The sequence below is a fragment of the Cottoperca gobio genome, chromosome 15, assembly GCF_900634415.1.
Source record: "Cottoperca gobio chromosome 15, fCotGob3.1, whole genome shotgun sequence".
Classification (NCBI taxonomy): domain Eukaryota; kingdom Metazoa; phylum Chordata; class Actinopteri; order Perciformes; family Bovichtidae; genus Cottoperca; species Cottoperca gobio.
Window position 1 is genome coordinate 2,783,969 of NC_041369.1, and position 16,837 is coordinate 2,800,805.

At 39.1% G+C, this 16,837-nt stretch overlaps 2 protein-coding genes across 3 annotated transcripts in view; both read left to right on the plus strand.

Moving 5' to 3' along the window:
- The first annotated feature begins 2,686 nt into the window (after positions 1-2,686).
- LOC115019802 (uncharacterized) lies at positions 2,687-11,962 on the plus strand. 2 transcript variants are annotated; one of them, XR_003833501.1, is made up of 5 exons: positions 2,687-3,190; positions 4,435-4,658; positions 4,781-4,940; positions 9,044-9,338; positions 10,377-10,515. XR_003833501.1 is itself a non-coding variant. In XM_029449410.1 (4 exons), the coding sequence occupies exons 1-4, from the start codon at positions 2,896-2,898 to the stop codon at positions 10,559-10,561; spliced, it is 864 nt and encodes a 287-aa protein (XP_029305270.1). In that variant the 5' UTR covers positions 2,688-2,895; the 3' UTR covers positions 10,562-11,962. The 2 variants fall into 2 exon arrangements, 1 of the variants encoding a protein (XP_029305270.1); XM_029449410.1 differs by lacking the exon at positions 9,044-9,338 and having other exon boundaries at positions 2,688-3,190; positions 10,377-11,962.
- Positions 11,963-13,777: 1,815 nt separating this feature from the next.
- LOC115019801 (ras and Rab interactor 2-like) overlaps positions 13,778-16,837 on the plus strand; it is a 42,251-nt gene continuing 39,191 nt past the window's right edge. Inside the window, exon 1 of the mRNA XM_029449409.1 lies at positions 13,778-14,000. The gene's annotated coding sequence lies outside the window, so the exon portion shown is untranslated. The remainder of the gene's footprint in view (positions 14,001-16,837) is intronic.

Consider the following 16,837-nt stretch of genomic DNA (forward strand, 5'->3'; position numbering starts at 1 on the left):
TAAACATAGCTTTAGCATGAACTCTTACCAGATATAAAGTGGACGCCACACACACACGGGTGAATTGTGCTTTTTCGTCTGTTAAATCCTTTCGATTTATGTTGCTAAACCACAGCTTACGGCGTTCGGTAGACAGTAATTCATCCCTCTTTTGTGGATCGTTGTTTTTGATGATTTTAGGAAATCTAAAGAACTGTTTCTCTGGGTCATGAGTAGCAATATTACCACAATTATACACTGCGCACAAGGTTGGCATTTTCTTTCAATCTTAGACATTTAAATACAAAGAAAATTACGAAGCGTTGCAGCAACTCACGTGTGAACGGTTGCCATCTTGGTTGTGTATATCATCCAACATGGCTGAATTCCGGGTTGGGAAATAAGCGTGACGTCACATGCACACGATCAATCAGCCAGCTACAGGTAGCTTAACTCATTGCCCGACACAGGAAATATTTATCAGATGGTGACTTTATAAAAGAGTACCTCACTAAAGTCACAGGAATAATGTGTCCGGAAAAAATGCAGGAATTCAACCAGAACCAGAAATCGAAGACTTGTCAGCTAACTTAAAACATCAAGTGTCAGATAAAGTTTATGCTTTTGATTTTTACTCGATTGCATGTGATGAGAGCACAGATGCCACAGACACCGCACAGCTGTAAAAAAAATTGCGGGAGTTGACGATGACTTTTGCGTTACGGAAGAGCTGCTTGATCTTAGGAGTCTAAAGGGCACAACAACGGGTAAGGATATGTTTGAAGCTGTGTCAGGTGCAATTGAAAAGATGGGACTTAAATTGGATAAACTGTGTGGAATTACAATGGATGGGGCTCCGGCTAGGACAGGCAAGCGCAAAGGAATGGCACCTATGGTGCACGCCAAGGTGAGAGAGAGTGGAGGTGAGGCTGTATCATCTACCAAGAAACCCTCTGTGCCAAGACAGTCCAGCTTGGCGATTTGATGAACACTTTTGTGAAGACTGTCAACTTAATTCGAGCACAAGGACTTTACCACAGAGAATTTCAAGCTTCCCTATCTGATGTCGATGCTGAATACGGGGACGTACTCTATCATTCCGATGTGTGCTGATGCGCAGCGGTTTTATTCCCTGAGATCAGAAATCAACCTGTTTTTGAAGGACCAACCTCTTTATGAGCTGAGTGACCCTGTATGGTTGGCAGACCTAGTTGATCTTACTGGTCATCTCAACACTGAACAAGAGCCTACAAGGCAAAGACCAGCTGGTACCACAACTTTATGCGCACATGAAAGCATTCTGTGTGAAGCTCCGTCTCTTTAAGACACAACTGCGCGACTTCAATGTTGCGCACTTCCTCACGCTGTCCGAAATAAAATGTGCTTTTCCAAATGCCAACCTTTCTGTTAAAAAGGGGAAATGTGTGTCTATGATCACGTCTCTCATGACACGTCTCACGTCAGCGCTTCCAAGATTTTTCAATCATTGAGAAATAAATCAAGCTGTTCTCGACTCCCTTCCTGGTGAATGCAGAATAAGTGGAAGAGAGTCTGGAATTTGAACTTATTGAAATGCAGTGTGATAATTCCCTGAAGAATCAACATCAGCTTCTCTCCCTCCCTGACTTCTACCGGAGCTTGGGAAAGGCCAAGTTTCCTCTGAAGAGACTGAAGAAAGAATGTGAGTGCAACGCTGTTACCATTATTGGCGAGTTAAAAAATATATTACACAGTATTCATGTTAAAAAGCTAAATTTTTCAATTAATGTTGATAACTTTTTCTAACAAACATTAGTTAATGTGTTAACAAGCCCAATAACTTATTTGTTTAAGAAGCTTGAAATATATCCATCCCCTTGTCCCCTCATTCCTTGAAGGGGATCACCATCCTGACTAAGAAGCAATCTGAGGCTTCTGTTTTGAGAATGAGCTGCAAACCCTTATTGTAACAAAAATAAATGAAACCCCATTAATGGAAAGCTGTGATGGAGGCTGCCCCCCCCCCCCCCCCTTTAAGCATATTTAATTATCAAGCATTTGTCATCATTTGATTGATTTTTTTTAAGGCAATATACCTCACCCCGAGTGAGTGGCCCAGCCCTTCATATATTTTTCTGTATGTGGCCCTCAGTGAAAAAAGTTTGGACACTCCTGCTCTAGCTAAACAAGCTCTTAACGAGGAGATAATTATGACTTTCAGTAAAGATGAAGCTAAAGCAGTAATATGGAACAGCATCATGACTGTCTGGCAATAGTAATGGGATGAAGGAAACAAAGGACACCATCTATATAAAATAAAGCAGTATATAAAGAGGAATTAAAGCAATAGGGAAAAACACTTGAGAGCAAACAATCATATCAAAACTGAGATTAGGGCACACAAGGTTAAATAAAATATTGTGCCTAGTGGAAATATGCATCAGGATCCTGCAAAATATATGAAACACACAGAGGAAAACTGAAGAAGGAGTGTGGGCTGGGAGTATTGAATCTCAAGAATGTATTTAGTACTGAGGAAGGAAAATATAAAGACTTGTTTGAGTTTTTTAAAGGTACTGGGTTAATGAAGATAATTTAGGTTTTATTTTTCTTTTCTTTTCTTTTCTTTTGTTTTATTGTTTCTAGTCTTAATTGAAATGAAGATCTCTGTAATGCACCGACAACGCTAGGTTGCCATCCGCCAATATATAAAAGGAAGAAGAAGAAGAGTGCAGCGCTTGCCTTATGGGAAACGTAGTTCGTTAGTCGCCCCCCAATGTTCTTTCAACATTTGGTGACGTTTGTGCAACGTGATATCGTTCGCTGGAAATGTTCAACTTCCGTTCCTCTGCAGCGAAGAGAGCAGAGAAACGTTATTTAACGGTTAAGAAAGGATTTCGGGAACGTTTCATCGGTTCACAGTTTGAAAAAACTTAAATGGAGCACGGTAATGGGGATAACCACAACTGGCCGATGCAACGACGAGTGGAGGGTTTTGTGAACAAACATATGGCAGACATTGCTCGAGGAACCCTCCAACAGAGGCTGTCTGCTGTGACCGATGAGATGCACAGTCTGGCTGAACATGTCTCCAGACGCTCGGTGGAAGAGTTCAAAGACGAACAGCGGCGAGGGGACGTGAGTTTCGGCTTAGAGCCGCCGCCGCCGCCGCCGCTCTCCTCCGCCTGTAGCTCCGGAACCGCTGACAAGTTACTTTCTGCCCCATCCACAGGTAGACTGTTAGCCGCGAAACATTTATTTCACTCCACAGCGAAACATACTGTTTTAGCTATTTTAAAGGAATTGCTTGTCGCATCATACAATGTCTGTTTTTCTCAAAATACTATTTATGCTATTCCATGTACATTTACTGCTATTTTTGAAAGTTGCATAATTTTGAATTTTGACACTATTATTTCTAATGGTAAATTTAATCTTTTTTCTAGAATTTGAAACCTTTTACTAGCATAATTATTCACTAGCCATTGTATTGATTTTATAATATATGATTAGCTTTTTTGTGTTAGTAGTAGGCCTATCTGGGAATATGTAAAAATGTTGACAGGATTATTTAGAACATATGCAGGTATCAAATATTCAAATATATTCAAAAGTATGAAAGTATTAAAAAGTACATAGTAAAACAATTAAATGCATTTGCACCTCTTTGAATTAAATTAAAATAGAAATTGAATGATATAGGTATTAAGCTGTGACAGAAAATTATAAGATTTTGATTGAGATCATTAATTTAGACTAAAGTGATTCATAATAACTCCATAATCCATAATTTCCTGAAAAAATAATCCAATCTAATATAATTAGCAATCAACCTGATCGATAAACCCCCCCCCAAAAAACAATGATATTGAGATACATTTCTAGACTGACATTATTATGATTTTTTTACCGATAATGTCATACCTCTCAGGTGGGTCATTTATCTCAAAACCGATGATGTAGTAATTTTGAAGGATAATGTAATATAGTATCTTTTCTTTGAAATGTAAAGTGCAAGTAAATTCAACATTATCATTAAATATGTAAGTACAATATCAGTCAGGATATTTTATTACATTATTGATCAAGTTATTGCATTATTGGGTTTTGTTACATTTTCGATCAGGTTAAATTCAAATTTGATTACATTTACAGGCGTTATTACATTTTCAGGAAATTATTACATAATCGGTTGCTACAAGCCCTACAAGCTTGTAAAGTTATTGGGCTGAGCGATTTTCTGGGGTAAACCCTGATAACCTCATGATATTTTAGTTACAATGAACTTTATTCAGTTCTACACAACTTATGCTGTGTGTCATGTCATCAACATTTCATTCCTGAGGTGATATATCAATCGCGTAAATATCACATGCCGGTATTCTTTGGTACGTTGTCCATGGCACTAGCCAGATTTCGTCTTTTTCCATACCCCATCCTGTCACACTCAACTTCTCTCCAACTCTTCTTCTCTAGAGACTGTTAGTCAGCGGAAGATCATCGCCCTACTGGTGGAGATCAAAGAGGAGCAGCAGAGGCAGTGGGCAGTGCTGAGGGATCTTCAGGCCCGACTGCAGGGTCAGACCGGCTACGAGGAAGAGGATGTGGAGGCTCTGGACGTGGATCTCCCCCTGAGGACCCTTGAGCAGCTAGATGAGATGGAGAGTCAGCTGGATGACGCAGGAATACAGAAGAGAATGGTAGTTAAAAATGTGCTGTTTACATGCAATGTGATGCTTAAGGCTACAGGTACCGTGAGTTTGCTGTTTGTATGCTCAGTGTCTGCTGTAAAACAGTTGTTGATGCCTTATCCAAATTCAAGGTTTCTTACCTGTCACGGATGGGCGGGGCTACGGTTGACGATGCAGTGAGACGTCTTATGCAGTCTGTGCTTTCGTTCGCTGTTGGTTCTGAGCTCAACTGGGTGGGTCGTGGACAGAAGAGAAGCTTCAGGAACACTCGCCTCCAAGGGGTCCTCTTCTGTAAGTGCGCATGCTACTTGAATCTAAATATAAGATAAGATAAACTTTATTGATCCCACAAAAGGGGAATGAAATGCCACACCAATAAAAGAAGGCACAAAAATGGATGCATACTATACTCAGTGGTGGGCCGTGCATTTCACACCTAGGCCTTCAGTGATGTCCTACACAGTCCTACCTGAATTATTTCACCTCTTAATACCATCATTATGACGCCATGGCTCTAGAAGCTATACATTTAGACAGAAACACAGTATAACCGGGCGTTGCATCACCCTAACAACAGAGTTATATTAATATTTACGAAACATTTAGTTGTAAATGGCAGGCATTCCCAGCAGTACAATGTGCAGTGCCTCTCGGAGGCTGTGAGCCAGGGGTAGTTAGTGATTTGAAAGTGGCGGACAAACCCTTTACCCAGCTGTGATAGGCTCGCTAGCGTTGGGGTTGGCCGTTCTCTTCTCACAATGTCTATCTTTTCTTGAAAAGTTCGTCTTGAAAATGGCGTTGTAATGATATCTGCGACCACATCGATCTCTTCTCCTCCTACAGACATTGTGGGTTGAAAAAAACCAGCTTGTAGAAATCTACACAAATTAGCTCGTTCAAGTTTGCTAGCTCTGCATAGCTCTGCCTCTCAATAGTGCGTATCCAATCAAAAGACGTGCACGTGCTGACGTTATCATACGCCTGCTAGCTGGCCCCGGCTGTCGCCAACTCGAAATCTGATTGGTTAACGCCACAGTTTTGTCTCCGTTCACTTTAAGCTACAGGCGCCCGCACTGTTGATTCTGAAGGCCTCAGGGCAGATTTCTTGGACCCTGGCAACACATTATGGCTGAAATATGATTGGATAAAAGCTCTAACATAAAGGCCAGACCTCCAAATCTCGATCTGAGGCTGGAAGCAGCGCAACCAAGAGGAAAGCTATGACATGAAGAGAATAGACTATGGGGAATAATTTAATACATATTTGTGGAAAACATATATCAAAATTAAATGTATATTCTGATGATGTTTAGGCCAGCAGAGAAGGCCTTGCTGGCCCTGACGGCCCACCACTGACTATACTGTAGATCTGTAAGTCTGTATTGTTCTCAAAAAAAATTTTATTGTTAAAAAATCCTTTGGAATACTAAAACCAACAATCAATTAATCCTACTACCAACTATTGTTTCTCTATCCAAAGCCTGATCTAACCTATTCCTCTGTGCCATAGAGCTCCTTAAAAACACATAAATGAGCCACACGGTTTCACTTTAGTTTATTATGATTTAATCCCACACACACTGTCCTGTCGCCCCAAATAGTCCAAACCTGCCACCAAAAGATATTTAATATTTATATTAAAGGTAAATAGTAACTGTGAAATAAATGTAATTGAGTTAACATATTTCCCTATAAAATGTAGTGGAGTATAAATACAAAGTGGATTAAAATGTAAATACTCAAGTAAAATACAAGTACCTCAACATTTTATTTAAGTACACCTTTCCACCAGTGTCTACAAACTTCTCTACTCTAGGAAAATTTCAAGAAAAATAAACAACTCTCGTTGCAAATGATGTACAATATGTGACGGATGTAATTACTTCTGCAGTTTCAACACATAGCAAATAATTCCTATTTTCCAGCCACTCACTAGACTTGCAGTTTGGAAATAATCATGATGATAGATGACGATGACACTGACTATGAGAAAATTACACTACTTCTCTCTTCATTTATTACCTTATTAAACATTTTCCTAATGAATTCATGGTCTCAATCGCTAGTTTCAAGTCTTCAATACAGCATGATGTTCATTTTGTAAATCATGTTCCCATTTAGAGTCAAATAAATAATAAAGCAGGGTATGCTTTAGGGCAGGGGTCACTAACAGGCGGACCATGGTCCGAGTCCGGACCCAGACGCCGACCTATCCGGACCCATAATCAATACTTTTGACGGGGCGCTTCTATTTTAACCGGCGCAGCTTTTCTCATATTTACGGCACTGGTTTAGCGGTTCAGGAAACTCACAGACCAGTTGCATTTGAGTTAAGCCATCCCACGTGATGCTACGCAGCCAATCAAGTCTGTGCATTCCAGGCGGGAAACATTGCGACTCTGAATACAGACAGATGAGAGGCGAGTGACAGACGGAAAGACGAGTTAGCGATACAGAGAGAAGACGGAGAAAGGGAGAGAAACACAGACGAAGAGACGAGTGAGCGGCAGACAGGGAGAGACAAATAACTACTCATGGCGCTCTCCAAGAAGAGAAAAGTCAACAGAGCTTTCAACCCAGAATGGACTCATTCATGTTCATCCTTCCCACTGGGAGCACAACACCAGTGTCTCATATACTCAGAGACCGTGGTGCTCATTACAGTGGTGATGTGAAACGCCACTATGAGACAAAGCACAACGTTTTTGACCAAACATACCCACTCAAGCAAATGGGCCACCTGTCAGCATCATCAGCCACAGAGAACAGTTTAACCCAGGATGTGCTAGTCTGGGTTAAACTGTTCAATTGTTAAGATGTGTTAAGACTGATTTATTCTAACATTGGTTGAGAGTTAAATCAAGATGTGAAACAGTTAAAGAAAAAGGGAAACTCAAGCTGCTGCTACACTTTATTTAATTTTTCTAAGATTAAGCACTTTATTTTAAGATGCACAATTTTTCAAAAGTTATTTTATTTATTTTCTCAATTTTATTTTTAAATGCAGCCCGAGAAGAACATTATACATATCTACAGTACTATATATATCTGTTCAATGTTAAGTGACAATAAATATTGTCTAAATGTTTTTAAATTGTACTTTATTTATTAGTTTTGACAGTCAGTTGTTGATTACGTGCAGACGTTGATACAGCTACTGGGCTACTTCAATATATCTCACACTAATTCATAACGCACGTTAGACATTATGATGCTCCAGACCTTTGCTGGTGGAAATTTTCTCTAATTGGACCTCTTAGAATCTTAGTTGAATACCCCTGCTCTAGAGCCTGGCTACCTTGTGATTGACAGGTCTCTACCACAGAGTTGTCTGGTTTGTCCTGTTCATCATTGTACTTAGCTCCACCCTCTCATACAAATATTGTCACTTCTGGTTGAAGATGCTGACAGCCAAAACGATTCTATTTCTTTAGACTATTTTGTTTGCCAGGTTTTGGCATGATTGCACCATTAAAGAGAAATATTGCCACCTTTTTATGGGGATGTCCAATCAGTGTTGATAGTAAATGTAGTTGATTGAAGCAATAAATCACTGAGTTCGTACTATATTGACCGAGAAATCTGAGCTCTCTGAACGCTCTGCTGCAAATCTGTTGTTCTTCTTGCATCCAGCACCATCATTTGACGTGACAATGACGTAGTTGGAAACAAGAAGAGGGAACTACAGGCTTTTTCAGCTTGTATTTCATCTGATTCATCACATCAACTTTTCACAGAACGTCATCCAAATGTATTATCATTTTGATTTGAAAGCCTCTCGCCGTCTCCTGTGCTGCAGTACCACTTTCTGCCTGAGCGGTTACTGATGCAATGGCGGGGCCGCTGTTTTACCAAAACACAAATATCACTATGTGATCCCGACAGAATTGTTATTAACAAATGCGGCTGTTTCTTGACTTAATCCAAGAGGTCAGTTGGTGTAGAAATGCAGGACTCCAGGGAGTCCTGTTGCTCCAGGGAGACTGTCCCTGTAGTTAGTTCACTGTAAGTCGCTCTGGATAAGAGCGTCTGCTGAATGACCTGTAATGTAATAAGGCCAGAGAGGTTGAGTGGGTCAATTTACCTCCTTAGAATAATAGCTCTGAAATGTCTGTCCCTCGGGCCCTTAGCTTTCTGAAAATGTTGAACAATATAGTTGAATAGCCCTGGACACTCTGAACTTCAACTTTCTTTCAAAGCCTTCATCAAACCTGGGCCACACACATTTAATGGGGCTTTGACTTTACTGAGACATATCATTGTCATGGCAGCTTTTGCACTCATAATGCATACACTGTAGCGTTGCTACTGTAAACTCATGTATAGACTCTCTTCGTAACCCAACAAGCAGCAAACACTGAACTTCCTTATTCATTTTGCTTGTATTCCGACAGCAAAAATGGAATCCCAAAAATATGAGTACAAAGGATGGACTAGGATGGTGCTGGTGCCTGTTCTCAATTTGTCCTCCGATGCCAACAGAATCATTCTGCTGCAATGAATGTCAGTATGGGTAGGTGCTGTTGGATGCTGTCGCTGACGCCAACCCAGAGAGAGCCTATGTGTGCGTTACAATGCATGCATTTTTTACTACTCACTTGGAGAGTTGTACTGGAGACCTTAAGGATCACAAAGATAAACTGGATTTCAACCAAGACCAGCAGGGCCGAAAGGGCAGAAGACCATTGAGTAAGTATCTCTCTCGCCTAACGCTACTGGAATCTATTTTGTTGAGTGAATTTAACTTGGGCTTTTATTGTGAAAAGTAAAAATGGAAGGAGTGAAGCTGTAATGCGCTGCCGTTGACAATGTAGACAAATAATAAAGACTTGTTGCCATCTTGGTTCACGCTGGTTCGGACTACTGAGCCTCAATACTTTTATTTTATTACGAGCTTTAGTATAGACGCAACTTATAACACTTGGCCGGCAATAATGTTTTGGCCGGGCGTCAGTAGCTCGCACGCAATGCTTCCTGGTACATGTAGGCACTCTTGGAGGAGAACTCAGCTTTTTCGGTCAATATGGAACACACTGAGGAATGTATTGCTTCAATCGACTACATTTACTATCAGCACTGATTGGAGAATGGCAAATGTTCCCTTTTAAAAGTATGCAGAATTGGCTTTTAGCTGTTTCTGTTTTGCTTTGCACTAATTGGTTTATTTTGATACTGAAGAAAACCTAGTTTTACCTTTTGTAAGGAGCATCTTTTTTCTCAGGTTTATGTACTCTCAGGGTCAGCCGTAACGTAGCCGCGCAGTGTGTACAATTGTATGTTTTTTAAGTTTAAAAAACCTCTGCACTGTTTGATTAACCTCTTATGTTGCTGTCTCCTGGAAGAAGCTCCAGTTCCCACTCTACATTTCAAAGTTTGAGTCGTGGTTAATGAGTCTTTCTTTCAGTTTTCAACTAGCCTCTCATAACCAGGTCTGTCTCATATTATCATTCTACAAGGGCGGCGTTAAGCATAGAATGCAGCAATGGTGCCAGTCTACATCTGTTGAGTCAGACTAGGTTTCAACTTATCAGTATGACGTTATCATACCATTTGGCTTCTGCTAACTGATTAGAGTTGTCTTATCAGAAAATAAGTGGTTTGATCTGGATTGCAGTTTCTTAATCTGTATCTGATAGAAAACATGTAGAAAATAATGTTATGGTTTAATAAGGATGGTGAATAAATAACACTGAGCTGTACAAAGGTTCATTTCTAGCTACTCCTTAGGTGCCCTGAAACGAACACCAGTGGGTAAGGAGGCCACACATCACCAGTACGCTGACGTGGTGAAGAAATGGCTGCGGTTTGCTCCATTCAGACAGGGAGGGACCGGCCGTCGCTGCTGCAAACCTCCTGTGGACTTTCCAGATTCTGAGGAAAGTAACAGTTTCAACCAAAGCTCCATACTCTGACATTTATCTCACTTATTGGGTATCCCAAGATACCGAAACATTAGGCTTTCCATTCTGAGACAAGAATTACCCAAAATAAAAACGCCACACGATTATGAAAAGATTGCTGTTATAATTGCAATATAATCTTTTTTTTTAAAGACTTCTGCACTCTGTTCACTTCTGGAATTGTTCCTTCTCCAAAGTTCTAATAGTGTAAATGTGTCCTTTTTTTAAAGCCCAACGAGGAGACACAGCTTACTTCAGCTGTGTTAGAGAAAGAACCTGGCAATGGTGTGCCTTTCAGAACTTAACTTGAAAATGACGATGCAATCTTTCTTTTGAAATATCAGTCAGTGCACATTATTCTTAATTGATTATAAATGGATATATTCACTATGAATTTTTCTGTATGTATTTTTTTTTCACCTCTTGTACACAAACAATATTATCTCCCTCTATAATACCTTATACAGTGTTATTATTCTACTGAGGGTATGTTAGAATTTGTACAGTGGGTGTTCACAGTTTATACTGTAGGTGGCGACAAAATCAAAGCATTTGTCTCGAAGTGCATTACATTAAGGAGAGGGTATTTTCTGTCATCACTAATGAAGCAGTAACATCTAATGTAATTGGTTTCAATCGTTCAGTAAGCTGAAGATGCTATTTCACAGAAAAAGTGTCCCCATGACTGTTCCCACGTGTCTTTGTGTCTCATTTGGATTTGTTTGTTCCAACAACACGGATGAAAAGTGCTTCCAATTATGATTTGGTAACATTTAGTTTGAACTTTGATAAGAACATTTTTTGCAAAGAAATCAGAGCAGGTGCATAGTAATTAAGTAATTGTAATTAAGTAATTGTATTAACCTTGCAGCACAAAGGAAACATTGGAAATATGACAGGGATTATATTCACATCATTATGTCCTCTTTACACTATTTACATGTTGAAGACAAAGTCAAACAATTAGCTATTACAACACAATGTGTCTTCAAGTCTTTGAGGATTGATTCCATCACACAGAGTACATTATGATGTGATTTATATTCCTGGCATGTTTCTTAAATTATTTGGTCGAATGCAGCCCAACAGCACATGGATAATGACAGTAATAACTACAGTACTGGGTTAAATAATGTAAATACAAATTATACCACAGTATCAAATGCTTGGTTAGCTTTTGTTTTTTTGTAATGCAAGTATGTTAAACCATGTAAAATATAGGTATGTATGATGTTTATCACTTCTAGTATTCTTGTTTCTTAATGTATATTAATAATTTTCAGGTGATAAATATGTTATGTTTCAAGCTTCAGTGAAATTATACACTTTTCTTGGGTGAAGGAAGCTGGTCCTGTGTAAATGTGTTTCCAAGTATAAACCAAGCTGAACTTAATTAAATGTGTCTTTTTTGCACGAGTGGTAAGTGGTCATTTGTTATAAAAAGAACATTGGAGTTCAGACTATTTATATTTGTTAAAATATCCTCTGCTTCATTTTTGTTACCCTTTTCACTGAAGACATTTTGACATGTCCATGTAGGAGGACTACTGTGAATAACAAAATGAATGACTGTTGGTTTCCATTTAGTTGCTTCAATTTCAGGGTCCTATACTGTGCATGCTGGGTTACTGTCACACTGTCATGACTTACAGCCAGGGACACCTGAATTGAATAACTAGCTTGGATTGCACCTTGTATCTTGAACATTGCTCCGACACACCCATCTTCAAACTCGGCCTTCATATTGATCTCGACTACACAGCTGTAAAGTTTTCCTCGCTCAGATGACGCCCATAACTTTACCTTCTTTTTGAGCTCAACTATATAACTCTAAAGTTTTGAGACTGCATCTTGCACGGTTGTGATGCTATCACAACAACAAAATCTGTCCACAGACAGAAAGACAGACTGAAATATAGATGTATGGCAAAGTACCCACAACTGCTGTTGTGGTAGTTCCTGCTACAGTAGGTGTCTCCAGTACCACACGTTGCCATGATGACGCATACCTCCATGATGTCACATTACTCCACAGTAATATTCAGTATAGCAAATATTATAGTGGAAACTGACTTTGAAGTGTATAATGTCATCTAATGGAAAAGCATGACGGAGATCAAGCTAAACGCAATCCCCCTCTGTTTAAATTCTGCGACTACTATGAGTGGAAGGACTGTTAAATGTAAGTACTTTTTTCTTCTACAGAAATGCAGTTTCTGCAAATAAAACTTAAATGAAGAGAGTACATTAAATAACCTGAACTGTATGGACACATCACAATAATCAGATAAATGAAATAGTAACAAGTAGGTAAGATGTACCATGTGACAAATGTTTATATAGAGCAGTGGTATCACCAACTCAAATGCAAACATTCTCCATTCTACAGTTGCACTGCATTTTTCATGTTTAGATTTGTTGCTTTGCCATTATTATGGTCTTAAAATGTAAGCTACGTGGTCTTTTTCGAAGAGTAATTACACCCTCTTGGGTCATTTTTGAAAAGGGGATCTCAGTGTGTTGTTATTGCTCTGAACTGGAGGTAAACTCTCAAGCTTTGTAGAGGGACCTGTAACATTTTCCCAGTCGGGACACGTGATATGAAAGTTAATGCAGTTTGTTTTTGTCCCTCTTCAGTGCTGTGGGGGAAGGAGGCACTGGCATCAAGTTAAATATTTACAGGAAGAAAACTCCCGGAAGTAGTGTGGCTTTTCCTTTAAAATAAAAACATGGAATTTGACGTTCAAAAATCTCATGAAAGAAATGCTGCTGCATCTAACATTTGTGTCACATGTTGCACAATAAGGCCAGGGCACATTTTGAAAGTTACTTTTTTTATGATGCAAACGTTTTAAATAACACATAATATGCCTTTCACCCAGATCACATTAATGCTACATTTACTGTTTTGATTATCTGATCTGAATATGTTTCACTGGGTAGGCTATTGTGAGGGAATAATCTAGGAGTAAAATTAATATTGGAAAGACCACAGTAATTAAGGAATTATCAAAAAATCGAATCTAATTTACTTCAACTATATTGTCTAATTGAGTAGTCTCGTTTGTTATGGACTTTTTTGGAAACCGCACAGACCCGAAATCCAACTTAATTGTTAATTTTTTTACATGGAGTAAGCCGCATTAGTGATACATAGTTTACTTTGAAAAGTATAAACGGAAGTCCTTTCTTCTTGCGGTAACTTGTTTTACACAATGAGAACAGCTCAGCCAGCTAAGAGCTTCTCAAAAGAATTTAGGACCATGTAGGCAGCTACCGGCACAGGACAGCTTCTGTTCACTTGTTTTTCCTTTCCTTAAAATATAAGAAATACTTATTAATCATCACAACTACCCGGCAGGGAGCTATAATGTCATTTACATGTCCAGCTACTCGTCGGAGCAGCGGAGTTTTCTTTTGCCAAACTGGAATTACACTCACACCGTAACAGGCAAGTAGCCTACTGTCGTTAAAGTTAGCTATCCTTTGTGTTGACATTCTGCAACGGTGATACCGTTACCCTATTTTTTGCCGTCTGTAGCCAACTTCCAAACTCGCATATTGCTCTGTCCCTTGAGAAAGTGAAATTCCCAGTCATAGGGTCATTATGTATTGTTTCACCGTCAATAATAAGTAGCATTATTTTTAAAGGAATCCTGCGGGACGTGTTGTACAAGTTACCTGTTGCGCGACGTCAGTGTTTAACCAGCCCAGAAGTAAGCGAACGCAGCATTTATAAGCATATGATTGCGCATACAGAAATATGTTTTGCTTTGCAAAGTCACAGAGCATAAACTGATTAAAAATGCTTTTGCGAATCAATATTCAATTTGGCGTGTAAATGATATGACACAAACTGCATAACATATGCAAAGGTTTCATTAATGTAATGAGCCCGATACTGTATATTTAGTGTGGTTGAAACTTTATGGTATGTGAATAAGTTACAATCTCTCGATATCTTACATTTATTAGCGGTTTGCTCCTGTACCCTACAGTTCATGGCCGGTATTGATAATCGTGTACTTATTAAATAGAGAGATTTAATAATTGAGTTTGGTGTATGCCGTATATACGTGAACTTGGTGATTTATTACGAATTGATAGTCTTAACAGATAGTCATCCCATCGTGTGTAGATTTAGAAGTTATGCAATTTATTATGCAGAACCCATGTTTAGTTTTTAATGAGAAATGTGATTTAAGAGATTAATGTCAAGAAAACAAAGTAAGCCTATGCCCAAAACTCTGTTTGAAGCATCTGTTGATATATGAGCATTGTGATATTTCAGTTAAGCCTAAACATCCACTTTTCTTCAGTGGTGTTTTGTAGCTTGTGACCCAAGACTGAACTTTATTTTGCCCCTGGAAGTTTCCAGTTTCCAGATTGGTGTGTCATCTACTTTTTCTGTTTGGTAATTAGATTGCTGTTTAACAGTTGCTGCCAGGCATTTGCAGGGTTGTCAGACTGTAACCTTAACTAATGTCCCCATCTTTGCACATATCATCTCCCTTTTCTTTTCCATCGGAAAACCAAAGTATTTCCTGGTAAAAGGCCAAGACCCTGGTTTTTCAATCTCGTCAGAGGTCTGCTAATGTGTTGTCTACCTCAAACCTGGGCCACAGGAATTTAAGAAAAGTGTCTTTGTCTGGCAGCCTTTGTTTGTTTGTTTGTTTGACCACCTTTTAAAATATCAAGCTCACTGGCTTTGCTCAGGTAAATTACTGTTTTTTTTCCCCCTCAGTTTTGTTCACATCACAAAGGTCACATTGGATTTTTACAAATGTAATATAGTATCAGTAGAATATATACATACACACATACATTACACAGTAAATAAAAACAGATACACAACAAAGGGTAGGTCACCACTCGAGTGGCAACACAACAAATAATTAACAAATAAATCAAACCACAAATGCACAACACACTTCAAAATATATCATCATAAGTATAAAAGGGACCCTGTGTCTTATTACATTTTATAGACGGACCCCTACAGTCCACCTAATCTTTTCTAATTTAACAAAGAAAAATGTCCCTAATCCACGAGGAATGAGAGGGGGGAGTGGGAGAATACCATTGAACAAGTATTAGGCCTAAGCCTATGAAGAGAGTCACAAAGGCTATGAATTCTCTTTGTATTTTGGGAGTGACTCATAGTCATAGATAATATATACTCTGGAGATATAACTTTCGGTGAAGCAGTATAAGTATAATCACTTACAAGAATGATCATTTAAAGATGTGAATGGTTCCCGTTCACATAATATTAAACCTAAAGAGTAAGGAATAATTCTTTAACACATATAAGTAGAGAATGTGATACTATAGCAATGATTTGGACAATAGTTAGTTGGTTTTGGTAAGCTGGTATTGTGTCTGTGGGCATTTGTGTGTTTCTTTGTGGTATAGAAAATACTTTGTTAGTGCTTGTGTATTTTCAAGACCTCACTTCACATAAACCTTGTGGCTTCTTGATTTGCCTGTACCTTTCATACTGAAGCAAACACATGGGTTATTACAAGTAATTTGACTCGAGTGTACAGCCGGGCTGACTACCAAGGTTTTTCTTTGGGGCCAACACTGATAGTTTTGGCATGACAGAGTGAACAACAATGGTTGCCCTTAAAAGCAACTCAGTGATATAGGTCAAACCTGCATCGTCAATCTATCAAAATGGAACAGCACACGTCAGCCGCCCCTTCCTTCTGACCAGGGTTGAATGCAGCTTGGAAATTTCTCACCTTTGGTGACCAGGCATTTCTAATTTTGATAGAAACCTACTACAGATACTAGGAGAGAAATGAAACCAAAATGTAACTTCCACTTGCTAGTTATGCAGTGAAGTTTCTGTTATTGCTCCAATGCTGGTTGAATGTTTTTTTTTCTCAGTAAACCAGTGTTGTATGTGATTCTCCTGTATGAAAGGAGCTATAAGACAAACTATGTGCACTAGTGATAGACCAATTAATCTGTTACTCGATTTATGCCATTTTGAGATAATCGGCATCTGCAGATGTCTGCTCAAGAGGAAGATAAACAAAACATATCTCCAGACACATCTGCAAGCAGCCTTTTCAGTGTACTGCAGATGCAAAGTCATGTGTATGTAGACTACCTGCGTGTCCCTGCTGTAAATACCTCATGGTGGCCTACACCCGCCTTTTCGGAATCTTCTCGCCCCAAAAGAGTTTCCGAGTGGACGTCCTGACTGGCAGTCATCCAGGAACTCACAGAATCATAGTTACATTTGTAACTTACGATCTGTTTCATTCTTTCCTGACT